General features: G+C 40.9%; 1 protein-coding gene across 2 annotated transcripts; it reads left to right on the top strand.

The window, feature by feature from the left end:
* Positions 1-2,244: 2,244 nt before the first annotated feature.
* Positions 2,245-5,650, top strand: LOC108973775 (spidroin-2). Of its 2 annotated transcripts, XM_018941252.1 has the most exons (3): positions 2,245-2,421; positions 3,517-5,296; positions 5,432-5,650. In XM_018941252.1, the coding sequence occupies exons 1-3, from the start codon at positions 2,419-2,421 to the stop codon at positions 5,539-5,541; spliced, it is 1,893 nt and encodes a 630-aa protein (XP_018796797.1). In that variant the 5' UTR covers positions 2,245-2,418; the 3' UTR covers positions 5,542-5,650. The 2 variants fall into 2 exon arrangements, with proteins under 2 accessions (XP_018796797.1, XP_018796796.1); XM_018941251.1 differs by having other exon boundaries at positions 3,517-5,650.
* The last annotated feature ends 8,187 nt before the right edge of the window (positions 5,651-13,837 follow it).

Below are 13,837 nucleotides of genomic sequence, written 5' to 3' on the forward strand. Positions count from 1 at the left end.
CACGATTGCGGCCGTACTTTTGGGCTAAAACAAAAATTTCGGAAAGATTATTAATCTGTAGGAATGTCGCTATCGCCCTATGAAAGGTTTTGAAATTTGACATAATAGCGACGGGTTGAGCGAAAAGAATGGAACTTGAACTTTTTTGCGACAGTTTTTCGTAGAAAGAAATAGAAAGATTTAAAATAAAATAAAAGCTTCCATAGCGCGATAGTGAATGTCGTTAAAAATGTTCTCTCCAAATTGGAATATCTTCAAAACTCTTCTCTTGTGAGTGGAAACCGTTTTGAAAAACACAATTCTGAGAAAAACGCGTTTAAAGGTTGGAGTCGCTATGTTCTCCACTCTGTTCCCTTTCCACAAGAAACGCTGTGGCGCCCGTATAAATTTGAATTTCGATAGTGTATACTATCACATCCTTAATAGCCGCTTTGCTCTCCAATAGAAGGTTTATGAACTTGTTGGTTAGAATGGATGCACATTTAGCACTTTCTGCTATTTAGTTTGAATCTAACTTCTGTGTAAGGATTACTACACAAGAAGTTCGTTTCAGTTCCTTTTTCAACCTTTGATCCGTCGGTGAATATGTAGATTCCACTGTTGGAACTGTTGATCACAGAACCATCAGCTCGTTTTTCTCTATGGGGGAGTGAAAATTTAGTATTTAATTCTTCATGGGATTCCTTTTCCTGGTCGCATTGAAAATTTAGCCAGAGTTCATAGCAAGGTCGAGTATGATACGGGCATAGTGACGCCGAGTCTGACTGCAATGGCCTAAAAAAATGATTATTGTCTAATAAACCACTTCCAGATATATTGGTCGGATGTCGAGGATAACCTTCAGAGCCTTTGTTGACATAGCTTTCATTACGCCCGTAATACCTAGCAAGAAAGCCTGCCGCAACTGTTTACAAGTGTTTAATACGGCACTTGTTGTTTTAATGCCATCCACCATACCACCCCAGCAGATGTTGTGCAGGTCTACTAAGCCCAGACGGTTCATATGGTTCAAGCAGTCCAAGTGGTTCACAAGATCTAGGTGGTTCGGGAAGCCCAAACAGTTCATGTGGTCCAGGTGATCCCAGCGGTCCAAGTGATCCAGGAGGCCCAGACGGTTTATATGGCTCGTGGACTAAAATCATAAGCATTGCTTCATATACCACTTATATATGTATTGGCCAGAGGTCGAGGATAACCTGCAGAGCCCTGCAACTAGGCCCGTCGCAACTGTTCCACGGCACTTTTTGTATAATCCCATGCACCATACCATCACAGCATATGTTAGTATGCGACTGATGACACTTGTGAAGAGTATAATGGCTCCTCGGCTGGAGTTCCATAACACATAGTTTTGCGCAAAATTGAGATAAACCAATTTTAACGCTTAAACATTCCACCAAATGCCTATATTTAATAAACAGTTTCGTTACCTTACAGGAGCAATATCCTCAAAGCCACCAACAACTACTTTTCGTGGGAATGTCGCCCAAAATACTTACACATGGAATTATTATTAATGTTCTGCAATCACAGTAAAAAAAGGAAATTGTATTTCACTTCGGTGCTGAATATTAAAAATTTAAAATAATCACTAATTTATGCGCAAACTTTATTTAATTACAATAACATTTAATATTGAATTTATTAGCGAATTTTCATAAATAATTAAAACCACCATATTTATAAGCTATGTACAGCCGTCGAACGCAATTATGATGCTGCTACATACATACTTGTTGTTTTCATAAAGATCATAGAGTTAGTTGTTGTTTTTATAAAGATCGTAGAGTTTGGAAAAACCTTTGTGTATATGTAAATGTGACATGGTGTGTCTGCGCTCACCTACTGAGCGTGCGCCACCGCTTTATTAAATGACTTTTGGTTTGTTTGTTTACCTTACTCGTATTTGTTGTATTTTTTGTACGAGTATAACTGCTCGTTTGCTACGTTGTTGCTGCTGCTGAGTCTCAGGTCGCTTTGACTGCGATGACGCTGCTATTGAGGTTGCCGGCGGCTTAGCGGATTGACAGCTTAGCCAGCCACTGAATCTAATAGTATTTTCTGTAAGGGAAAGAGTCTAAGGTATTCGCACATTTGATGCTACTGTGGAGAAACAATTGAGATGACGCGACTGCGCGCGCGCGAGAGTTGGGATTCCCTACTAGCATCGTAGCATCCATGAACCGCGCGCATTTTCATATAAATTGAGCTGAGCGAGAACAATTGGTCAGCATTCGGTGATCGGGCGTGCAACAGTTGTGAACCAACTACCAAGTGAATTCGCGAACTCCAAACGTTTAGTGATAATATTAAAATTTCATTACCAATTATATGAATAATATATAATTATACAGACAAGGATCGCAAAATATATTACGTAACTTTCTTTAGTCGTGTACTAGCGACCGAAACTTGAGAATGGTGAGTTAAAGACAAGCCAGCCAGCGTTTAAGAAATAATCATAATGGGCATCTTAATTTCGCAAGACGGTAACTTGCACTAGCAAAGCAGTTATTTTGCAACATGTTGAGGCACATATGTATGTGTACATATATACATATGTACATACGTGTGTATGTGGTATTTATTACCTACTATTAGCGCGAAATGTGATTTATGAGTTAGTGTGACGATATGTGCTTAGCAACGAAATTTATGTCATAGGTGAAGACAAAGAATACCAGGCAATGCTGAAAATGCAAAATGAAAAGTTGAAGACCAACGTCTGTCTGACTTGTTGCTAAAAAACCAACAACAACAATTTCTTAACAACCAAATATAGCGAATCTCTATTTATACAGCCAAGTATTTTGGGCGCCTAACGGCCTAACGGCCTAACGGAGGGTTGACTCGGAAACTACAACGCTAGCTATAATAATAGAAACACAACTTGTGATGGAGAAATTCGGTTATGTCGTAGCAAAATTTGTTTTTTTTTTTTTTTCGAAAAACGAACAAAACATTGAGTCTAATGCAGTTTTTTGCTTCTTTACCTACATTGCTATGGCGTTATTGTCGGGCTTATTTCGAAATCGTGACATGAAGCACAGTGCAATTGCAAAGCAAGAGGCAGCTCAATGCACAATCAGTTCCCAGCTTATTGAGAATACCATCACGAAATTGTGAAGTGGTACAAAACCATAACTTTTAAGGGCGGCCTATGATGCAGCTCGCGTAATAACACCTTTTTTAATTTGTACAACTTTTTTTCGTTTTGCGTTTCTTACCGACATTTTTAGGCGAGTCGGAGACTGTGCTTACAATTGTAGATTTGTTTGTTGATTGAAGACGCTTTGATTGTTTTCAACTGATTTGAATAGTGCAGGCGGCAAAGTGTATTATGATTTAATGACTAGTTTGCGGATACACTACACATTGTAAGCAATTATGACTTGCGTAATAGCTGCTTGCCAAACTTGACTTCTTTACATACATACATCAGTATATAATGTTTATATTTTATGGCATGACACCTAAAAAATTTTGACATTTTTTTTTTTTGCATATATTTTACAGAAATTATTTGTACTACTGCTGGCACTAGCGGCCACTGGTGCGCATGCTGATGTCTCACACTTGAGTAGCGACTTGCAGGAGGATGGTTATCATTATAAGCAGCCTTCGGTGCCTTTTCCAGCACCACCTTCGGGCAATGGCATAGATGATGTACAATATCAACCAAGACCACAGCCACAGCCGCAGCCACGTCCACAGCCGCAACCACAACCAAGGCCACAACCTTCATATCCAGCTCCCTCGCAGCCATCGTATCCAGCGCCAGGCCCACAGCAACAGCCGCAACCACATCCTTCGTATCCAGCGCCACGCCCACAACCTCAACCACAGCCATCATATCCAGCACCACGTCCACAGCCACAACCACAACCAAGACCACAACCTTCATATCCCGCTCCTTCGCAGCCACAACCTCGGCCTCAACCTTCATATCCAGCACCCTCACAGCCAACACAGCCAGCACCTCGTCCACAACCTCAACCGGGTCGTCCAGCGCCATCACCACAGCCAGGACCGGAATATTTGCCTCCCGACCAACCACAGCAGCCAAGACCTCGTCCTCAACCACAGCCACGCCCACAACCTCAACCTCAGCCCTCATATCCTGCCCCAAGGCCTCAACCTCAACCCCAACCTCAACCTCAGCCACAACCACAGCCGTCATATCCTGCTCCACGTCCTCAACCTCAGCCTCAGCCACGACCACAGCCACAACCGCGTCCACAACAGCCAGGTCAGCCAAAACCTGGTCCTGAGTATATACCCCCAGCAGGGCCAACTACTGGTCCAACTTATCAACCACGACCCCAACAACCCACTCCTGGACCAACTTATCAACCACGACCACAACAACCCACTCCCGGTCCAACATATCAACCACGACCACAACAACCCACTCCCGGACCAACTTATCAACCACGACCACAACAACCTACTCCTGGTCCAACTTATCAACCACGGCCACAGCAACCCACTCCGGGACCAACATACCAGCCACGTCCACAACCACAGCCAAAACCATCACAGCCTGCCAAACCTGGTCCAGAATATTTGCCACCACCTGGTGAAAATGAAGTAGGCCCAAAACAACCGGCGCCTCGTCCACAACCACAACCTCGTCCGTCGCAACCTAGTCAACCGGCACCTCGACCAAGCTATCCAGCTCCAAAACCTTCATACCCTGCTCCTCAGCCTAGTTATCCAGGAGGTCCCAGCGGTCCAGGAGGTCCACAAGGTCCAGGTGGACCAGGCGGACCAAGTGGTCCCGGAGGTCCAGGCGGTTCATATGGTCCAGGTGGTCCAAGTGGCCCACAAGGCCCAGGTGGTCCAGGAGGTCCAAGCGGTCCACAAGGCCCAGGTGGTCCAGGCGGTTCATATGGTCCAGGTGGTCCCAGCGGTCCAGGAGGTCCACAAGGCCCAGGAGGACCATGTGGTCCTAGCGGTTCAGGTGGTCCACAAGGTGCAGGAGGTTCATATGGTCCAGGAGGTGCATGTGGTCCCAGCGGTCCAGGTGGTCCACAAGGCCCTGGTGGTCCAGGCGGTTCATATGGTCCAGGTGGTCCCAGCGGTCCAGGAGGTCCAGGTGGTTCATATGGCCCAGGTGGTCCTAGCGGCCCAGGAGGTCCACAAGGCCCAGGTAGTCCAGGAGGCTCAAGTGGTTCATATGGTCCAGGTAGTCCCAGCGGTCCAGGAGGTCCACAAGGCCCAGGTGGACCAGGCGGTCCAGGAGGCCCAGGCGGTTCATATGGTCCAGGAGGACCAGGTGGCCCAAGCGGTCCAGGTGGACCAGGCGGTTCATATGGTCCAGGTGGTCCACAAGGCCCAGGTGGACCAAGTGGTCCCAGCGGTCCAAGTGGTCCACAAGGCCCAGGCGGTTCATATGGTCCAGGAGGACCAGGTGGCCCAAGCGGTCCAGGTGGACCAGGCGGCCCTGGTGGACCAACAGGACCCAGCGGTCCCGAGGCGGGTTCTCTCGGACCTGATGGTTATAACTACAACAAACCATCTAGACCCTTCTCATATTAAATTATTGTACTCAACACATGAAACTCGCCCATTTAGTATTATAAACAACCACGAAATTTTTATGAAGAATTTAATAATAAAAAAAACAATAAAAACTAAAATTAATGTATGAGCAACATGTCTTCCATACTGTCTAAAAAGAGACAAACGATCGTTTACCACGGACGCGAATGCCAGTTGACATTTACGAAAAATATAAATTATATGACTATTTAAAAATAAATTTTACGATAAAAACAAAAATCCAGCCGTGTTCAATGTTAATTAGCAATGGGTTAAGCGAAAACGATAAAACGCGCAATGTCAAGTAAATTTTGTAGCCGCAAATATGTACGAAAACCACTTAACGATTGTGCGAGTGTGTTTGCTTAAGTTAACTATAACCCGCGCGGTCAAGGGGCGATGGCTGTTTTTTATGCAGACGGAACTTTTTGCTTATTTTGGCATTTACATTTGTAGCGAATTTGAGGACATACATGAGATCCACCTTGTTTACAATTCGCCAACGATTTTGGATCAGCAACTTACAGTTAAATACACAGTTAATTCCAATTGAAGACTAGCTTATTGGCTTGAACCTAATTATACTGCACTGACGCCGGCTCAACAATTGCTTGTGAATTTTTATAACACAATTTTGTTTATTAACGCATTCATTTAACCAAAAGTGAGCCTCATCACTGAACAAAATATTCTTGTGAAGTCGGTGGCTATCTTCCATTCACTGAATATGCAACGCGCTTGATGGGCGGTCGTTCGGCTTCAATTCTTGCGTGAGTTGAATTTTGTAAGCTCGCAAACCCAGACTTATTGTGCGCGATGGCGTGAGAACCGAATCATTATTAATAAATAATTTTGCACGATTTGCCAGTGTTGTTTTGGAGCAAGTCTGGTCTGTCTGTTCATTATGAAATTGTAAGCCAAACTGTCAAAAATATCAACTTCGAAAAATCTGCCTCACTGAAAACCACACGTCTAAATAAATAATCATTCGTAATTAGTTCAAGAAAGAATTATGTTATAGAGTTGGACGTCGACACGAATTTCAATTTTGAAAAATATGAATCAAATTCGCTAGTTAAAGAATAGCTATATTCCAGCGAAAAAGACAAAACTAGTTCCGGGGACCGTAAATGAAGTTAATGGAAATATCCTTTTGTGCATACAGGTACTCCCCGTACTCCAGCTTATGAAAGAAATATAAGTTCGGTGATGTAATTGGAGTTGTTCAATCGGAAGTAACTTGAATTATCGGAATGATGAGATCAATCGATATATCGAATTCAAGACATGGAAAACGTTATGGCCCGAGAGTTATAATTAAAATCTCTGGGGAAATAATATTTCAAAAAATGGAATTTGCTAAGTTGGTATGACTGTCCTTAATTATTATGCCAAATATGAGTGAGATCTGTCAACCAGTTTGTTTACAGTTGCTACTTAAGTCGATACACCTCAGTAGTACGTTGCGACTTTTATAATTTCTAACCAAATTTCGTGTGAAACCGTTCCGAATGTTGGAAAAGGTTTGCGGGGATTTAGTTTTAACAAAAGCACAAGCCTAGGAGTGGTACAAAGCCTTCAACGACGGTCGAGAGATCGTTGAAAACATGCCTCGTTCTGGACGAGGAAGGATATGGTGCTTGAAGATCTTCCGGAAATTGCTGGAGAGGTGGCAAGAGTGCTTGACATTTCTGGCGAGTCCGTTCGATTGATTTTGATGGATATTTTGTAAATGAAACTCGTTCTTGCTCTACACGTCCCGATAATGCAGATTTTTTTTCCAAAAAGAATACAGTTTAACACTTCTCTCACTCATGGAAAGCATTATTATTGTCAATGAGGCATGGATTTATGAGTTTGACAAGCAAACAAGTCTAAAATCATCGGAATGAAGGGAAAAAACGAGTCGACACCAAAAAACCACTCAAAGCCGCTCGATTTTTCCGATATTCGTTTATGGTGTAACATGGATTTGTTTCAGAGGGATAGATGGTCAATAAAGAGCTCAATTTTGCCGTTTGGTGGCGTTTGAGAACATTCGTCGAAAACGGACGGAATTGTAGGAGCACAGTTCACGGTTTTACACAATGGTAATCGCATCGAGCTACTCTTGTGACCGAATTTAAAGCCAAAAACGTAATAAATACCATCGATCAACCATCGCATTCACCACATTTGACTGTGTGTGTGTGATTTTTTTCTATTTCCTCTAACTGAAACAGCCTCTCCGTGGATCCCTTTTCAGGACATTGCCATGAAATCCAGATAGGGCAGGAATTTGTCAAATTATTGCCCCGTGTATTCATTTATTTTTAAAGTAATGTTCTTCTTTCAGAAGAAACTACTATTGTTTCGCTTAAATTAAACACGACGAAGTCTGTAGTTCAAAAAACTGACCACTGACTGTCTTCCATTGATCAGCAATAACAGAAATGTATTGGTTGTGAGAACTAGCAGAGGAAATTTCATCAATCAAGCCAAGTAGTTATTTACACTCGTGGGAATGCCATAATTTCTGTGCAAAATTAATTACTGCCACAAAAATTTACTATAATTCATTATGTATGAGGAAATACTTTATGAAGAAATTACAATTGCTTTTGTTCATATAATTTTATAAGCTATAAGGTATATATGGTATTTTTGTGTTAGTGACTGCATATAAATTCTCCACGGACATAAATGTGGCCAGACAATTATATAAGCTCACGTAAGAGTTAATGTACAAGATTCAATAGCAATCGGGTGAGTGGTTGGTTGCTTCATTCACAACGTTAGTTTTCTAGTTCCTGCTCTCCTCTCAATGATGCTGCATTTTTATAATAGTTTCATATTCAAGCTCACATTATTTTACTATATATGGACAATAATGGAAGTGCTTAATTGCATTGAAGGCGCTGATTCGATTGCCTAGCTGTGAGCTAATCAAAAATGGATTTGAAAAATCAATACAAACAAAAAAATGCACAAAGGTAAGAAGAATCTAGTTAAATATATTTTATAAGAGGTAAAAGTCGGTGTCTGATTATAACAGATGATCCAAGTAGAAGTCAAAAGCCTCTTTTGACAGATCACGATATGAAATGTGTTTGCCACGCTTCGCTCACTTTGTGACCAATATAATCGGCCTACTGAACATACGAATAACACCAACACCCATCTTTAGATCCAGCTTTCATTATTGAATAATATTCGACCGAATAGACCAGGTCGAGCATGCAGTGAAGAAAATATAGAAGTCGTAGCTAAGAGAATCGATTCGTTCTCCGTTCGCAGCAACTCGGACTGATGAATCTTAAATTGAAAGCGTACAAAATGCACCTTGTGCAAGAACTGCAGCCGCTCGACCTTCCCAAGAGAGATCACTTTGCTTTATGGGCTCTTGAAAAGTTCCAAGAAGATCCCAGGTTTTCGTGCCAAATTCTGTTCAGCGAGGAAGCCCATTTTTGACCGAAATAAGCAAAATACCGCATTTGGATTTGGTGTGGTTTGTAGGGCGGTGGAATCAGTGAAAACGTAACCGTCAATGGCGACTGTTATCGCGCCATGATAACCGACCATTTGATGCCTGAAATTGAAGCTGGTGATTTCGACGAAATTTGGTTTCAATAAGTCGGTGCCACTTCCCACTCATCGCAATATTCAAAATATAAATGCCGAAGAACGTTCTTTCGAATTATATTAACCATTTATTATAAAATTTGTAGTATCCGTGTGTTTTCTTTAAAAAAGTAGGAAAAGGTTCAAAAACTAGAAATATAAAATACTTGTTTTCAATAAATGAATAAAATAACTTCTGTTTTGGCACTACAACCGTAGATGGTCTAGACTGAGAACGCAAAGCTCTGTGATTGCCTCAATCCTTGCCAAGTCACTGCAGTTGCACATCCTAAGTGCACAGAGGTCCCATGCACTTGGTTCTTCCATTGGATGGATGTTTTCACCCACGAGCTTCTTATCGCAGAAGCATCATCTTCCATGAGTGGTCCATCAATGTTACCTCTTTCTTAGTCAAGATCCTGAGTTCCACACATCCCTCTCAAAGTTATTCAGTCTGCCCGTGGTACTAAATGCGGACGCGGGTGTAAGGTTTGAGTAAGGTAGTTCAACTGTATGTCATTTACATACTCAATTAATTAATGTAATTAATTAAGTGCACTCACTTAAAGCTAAATCTGTGCATAAATTAAAATAAATTATATTATCATTAAGACCTCGCCTAATTTGCAACAAAAAGCCTTGCAAAGAGACGAGCTTCGTTAGCTCCCTTCTGTCGAACTATCAAAACTAATTAAACTCATGTCGAGTGCAGGTAAAAGTTTTGTCTACACAAAACATGGTTTGAAATCACATTTACATACATACATATGCATATGTGGCGAATTAAAGAAATTAAGCAACAATCTTCGATTGCCAGCCTTGGCATTCTATTATTCTATTTGGCGCACTCGTGTACCTTTCGTGTACTAAAGTGTAGTCATATGCGCCGCATGAGTTGGAAGCATTTGGAGAAGCAGTGATATTTATGTACGAGTTGTGGGAATGTGGTCTGTGGTAGACGCCGTTGTGCTCTTCGACGAAATATTAATGATTTGTGCAGATACGGGAACTGAAAGAGTCAATTTCTGTCAGCATTGACAGCCAACACCTGACAATTCACTCTTCGACGTTCGCTGTAATTAATGAGCAGCTTCAATGGTGGCATTGTGTGTAAATTGCATGTAGAAGCAGCAACCGTTTGTGGCTGATGGCCACAAGTAGGTGTTTCAATTTGCATTAGGGAGACACGCTATCATTGATTGTACTAAACAATAAAATTGTCTAACGTTCAATATATTACCTGTCAAACAAAAAAAAAAAAAAATCAAATTTAATCTGTCTTGGGGACCTTCTTAGAAACCGATGCCGTTCAACGGCCACAACAATCCGCAATTATGGTTAGGAAGCAAGGAATAAATTGAGAAGAAATCGTATTATAAATATCTGTAGTATTTACGCCACCTCTCTCAAGATTCGATCGAGCGAATTATTCCGTAAAGCTCAACTATCATCGCTACGTATTAACTTAGCGTTAAAACGTAACACCTCTTAGCACACTGGGAGAAATAGATATGTATCTACCCATTATACTTGTACATATATTAGGTTGTCAAAAAAGTCTTGCCGTATATTTCGCTAAAGGCAAAAATGCATCTCAAGCCGCCAATAAAATTTGTGCAGTTTATGGACCCGATACAGTTTCCATTGCCACCGCAATAAGATGGTTTCAACGTTTTCGTTCTGGTGTAGAGGTGGTCGAAGATGCGCCACGCTCCGGAAGGCCTGTCGTCGAAAATTGCGATAAAATCGCTGACTTGGTCGAAAGAGACCGGCATAGCAGCAGCCGTAGCATCGATCAAGAGCTGGGCATGAGTCATCAAAAAAAATTTTATGAACAATTGAAAACTCAATAAAAATACCGCAAGACTTTTTTGACAACCTAATATGTTTTTCATTTTACAAGTTCACCAACGCATACAAGTAAGCATAAATATGTGTGCCTCAATTTTCTAATGTGAATATGCTAAATTTCAAAATTTGCCGAATACCACAGATATACCATGAACTAAAAACATGAAAAAACATTAACTTCGGTTACACTGAAGATAGAATACCCTTCACAAATAAAGATGCTTCCATGTAGGAATTTGATTTGGTCACTCAGTTTGTATGACAGCTACATGCTAAAGAGGCTTATCTAGAAAATATCTTGATATATTCTCCCGTTGATTTGGCAATAAGATGTACCAATGTCGTTCTTTGTCTCGTACAAGTCGTCGTTCCATTAAGGGATGATGAGTGAGTTGCACAATTTCATCTTTGTTCGTCGATAGAGGACTTTACTTCCCAATTGCCTAGTCAGGCTGAACTAGCACCTGTTAGTAAGAGTTATTCTGCTTTGGATTTCTAAGCTGATGTTGTTGTTGGTGTTAAAGCTGGCTCCAAGATAGACAAAATTACCTACAGCTTAGAAGTTATGGCTTATTTGAAGACACCTAATTTTTCGGTTGTGGAGGGAATGATATCAGTATCATCGGCTTTTTCCAACAGTTGTACACTCATATAGGATATTTTGTCCTTCCCAAACCTGGTGGAGCTTTCGGTAATCCTAAACCATACCAAACTCAGACGTAACAGCCTAAACGTGGTTTCTCTTCGTGCTGTCAAAAGAGGCCTTCCAAGATTTGGAATATCTGGTCTTAATAATTTTTCGGTCTTAAAGCCGCACTGATAAGATGGTGGGTTGAGAAAGCTTATTTTCTCTTCAATAAGCCGCTCAATTGTCGGAACTGCCGGTATCGGAACACTATAACATATAGCTGTCATACAAACTGAACACAAAGTTACTAGTAGAAATGCACCTATGAGGGTATTTAGTTTCGGTGCAACCGAAGTTAAAGTTTTTCTTGTTTTTATCTGCAAATTCATCTTACATCCCTCTTCAGCTATTGGTATCTATCCTATCCGGTACGTGTTGTGGTCGATTGTAACGTTGATTGATTGAGAGGCAGTCTGTTTTCTCTCCCATGCAACACGGCACTCTTCATCGTAAAAGCTAATCTTTTGAATTTTCCGAAACCGATGTTTTTGTTTGCAGCTGTACGTAAGGAGCTTACGTGGTGGGTCCCAAACCCAGCGCACAACCCTGGGAAGGTTCGTCTTTACATTTTGGCTCTTCTTCAAACGGATGTTTTTGGCTACCAAGGGAATAAATACTTGGTCCAGGATCGGAAGTCGTGAGCTGGTTAAGCCCTATGTAAAATAGTGATTTCTGGGCACTGAAAAGTGAATGGAAATCAGAGAACTTTCCTCACTTCCCTAAACTTCTACTCATGGCTTCATCTTCAACATATGGCTTCATGTCCTTTTATAAACATCACCAGTTTGTTAATCGTAACAAAAAAACTTTGATCATTGACTAGGTTACCATTAATAAAAGTAATTCTATTTATCGCTCTCATTTTATATGGTGTTTTTATTTTATAAAATAAAGTAATTTATTAACTACAAAAATATTCAATTTTTAGTTTTCATGCCTGTGACTACACTTAAGCCCTTTTTCAAGGATCTCCAGCCTTTATTATATTATGAAGCATATGCCCTAATGGCTCATAATCGTTATCTTATCTCAATGGAGAATAAGTACCTAAAGCAGCAAAGATTCAATTTAAACATAACAACAACAAATATAAATTACATATGTGGATAATTACCGTGTATGTCATCATTCGGCGAACTGTACCCACCCACACATATCAAGCTTACCTCCGCTGGCAATAATATTTAATATTAGCTCCTAAATGCATTAGAAAAATAATAGAACAAAAAGCGCACCACGCTGCATTTATATTATTTTTAAACTGCAAACTTGAAATTCTACAAAATTTGTATTTATTATTTGTAGTAAATATATTTTCCCATATAGGAGACATCAGATGTACGCATATGATTCCATAACCAATGCCAGTCACGCATACTTTTACCAATGCCAAATATTAATATTTCTTTAGCTACATCTGTCAGCTGTGACAGCGGCTTGACAGATTTCAACTGGAAAAACTCAAGGTCAGCGCAAAGCCACCGTCAAACAAACACCATCTGCAACTTACCACACCTGCGGCATACACAGTTAGTACAAGCCAGCGTCTTGAATGCAGAGCTTTACTAACGTCTTCTAGTTTTGTTAACATCGTGCTCCTAAATTGTTTAGAAGAGGAAAAGTTGTTTGTCTCAGCATAAATCACAAAGAATCGCCTAAGCACTGTAGTCTTATTCAAAGCTGGTTTGTACTTTGAGAACTAACTAGAGGCTAAAATGGATGACTTTCCACTTAAGCCCAATAGTCTTTAAATTAACATTAGCAAAAGTGCATAGCAGTCATAAATACTCTCCCATATGTACATTATGTAATCATACCAATGCGCTCATTACGCAAACTTTGAGTTCAGTGAAATCAATCAATGGGTAATATTGCCAAATAAGCTTGTGAATAGGTACATACTCATACTTGTATTGTTCCCTTTGAGGTGTCTAAGCGCAGCAAATTGTGGTTTAAATTGCATAAGTGCAACAACAATAACAAGTGCATATGCGCATGCGTAAGTGCTTTTCATTGTCCACTCTTGTACATGAACATAACAGTGCTCCTAATTACCCTCTTCTTAATTGGCGTAGACACCGCTTACGCGATTATAGCCGAGTTAACAACAGCGCGCCAGTCGTTTCTTCTTTTCGCTACGTGGCGCCAATTGGA

The sequence above is a fragment of the Bactrocera latifrons genome, unplaced genomic scaffold, assembly GCF_001853355.1.
Source record: "Bactrocera latifrons isolate USDA-ARS-PBARC rearing strain unplaced genomic scaffold, ASM185335v1 scaffold_50, whole genome shotgun sequence".
Lineage (NCBI taxonomy): Eukaryota > Metazoa > Arthropoda > Insecta > Diptera > Tephritidae > Bactrocera > Bactrocera latifrons.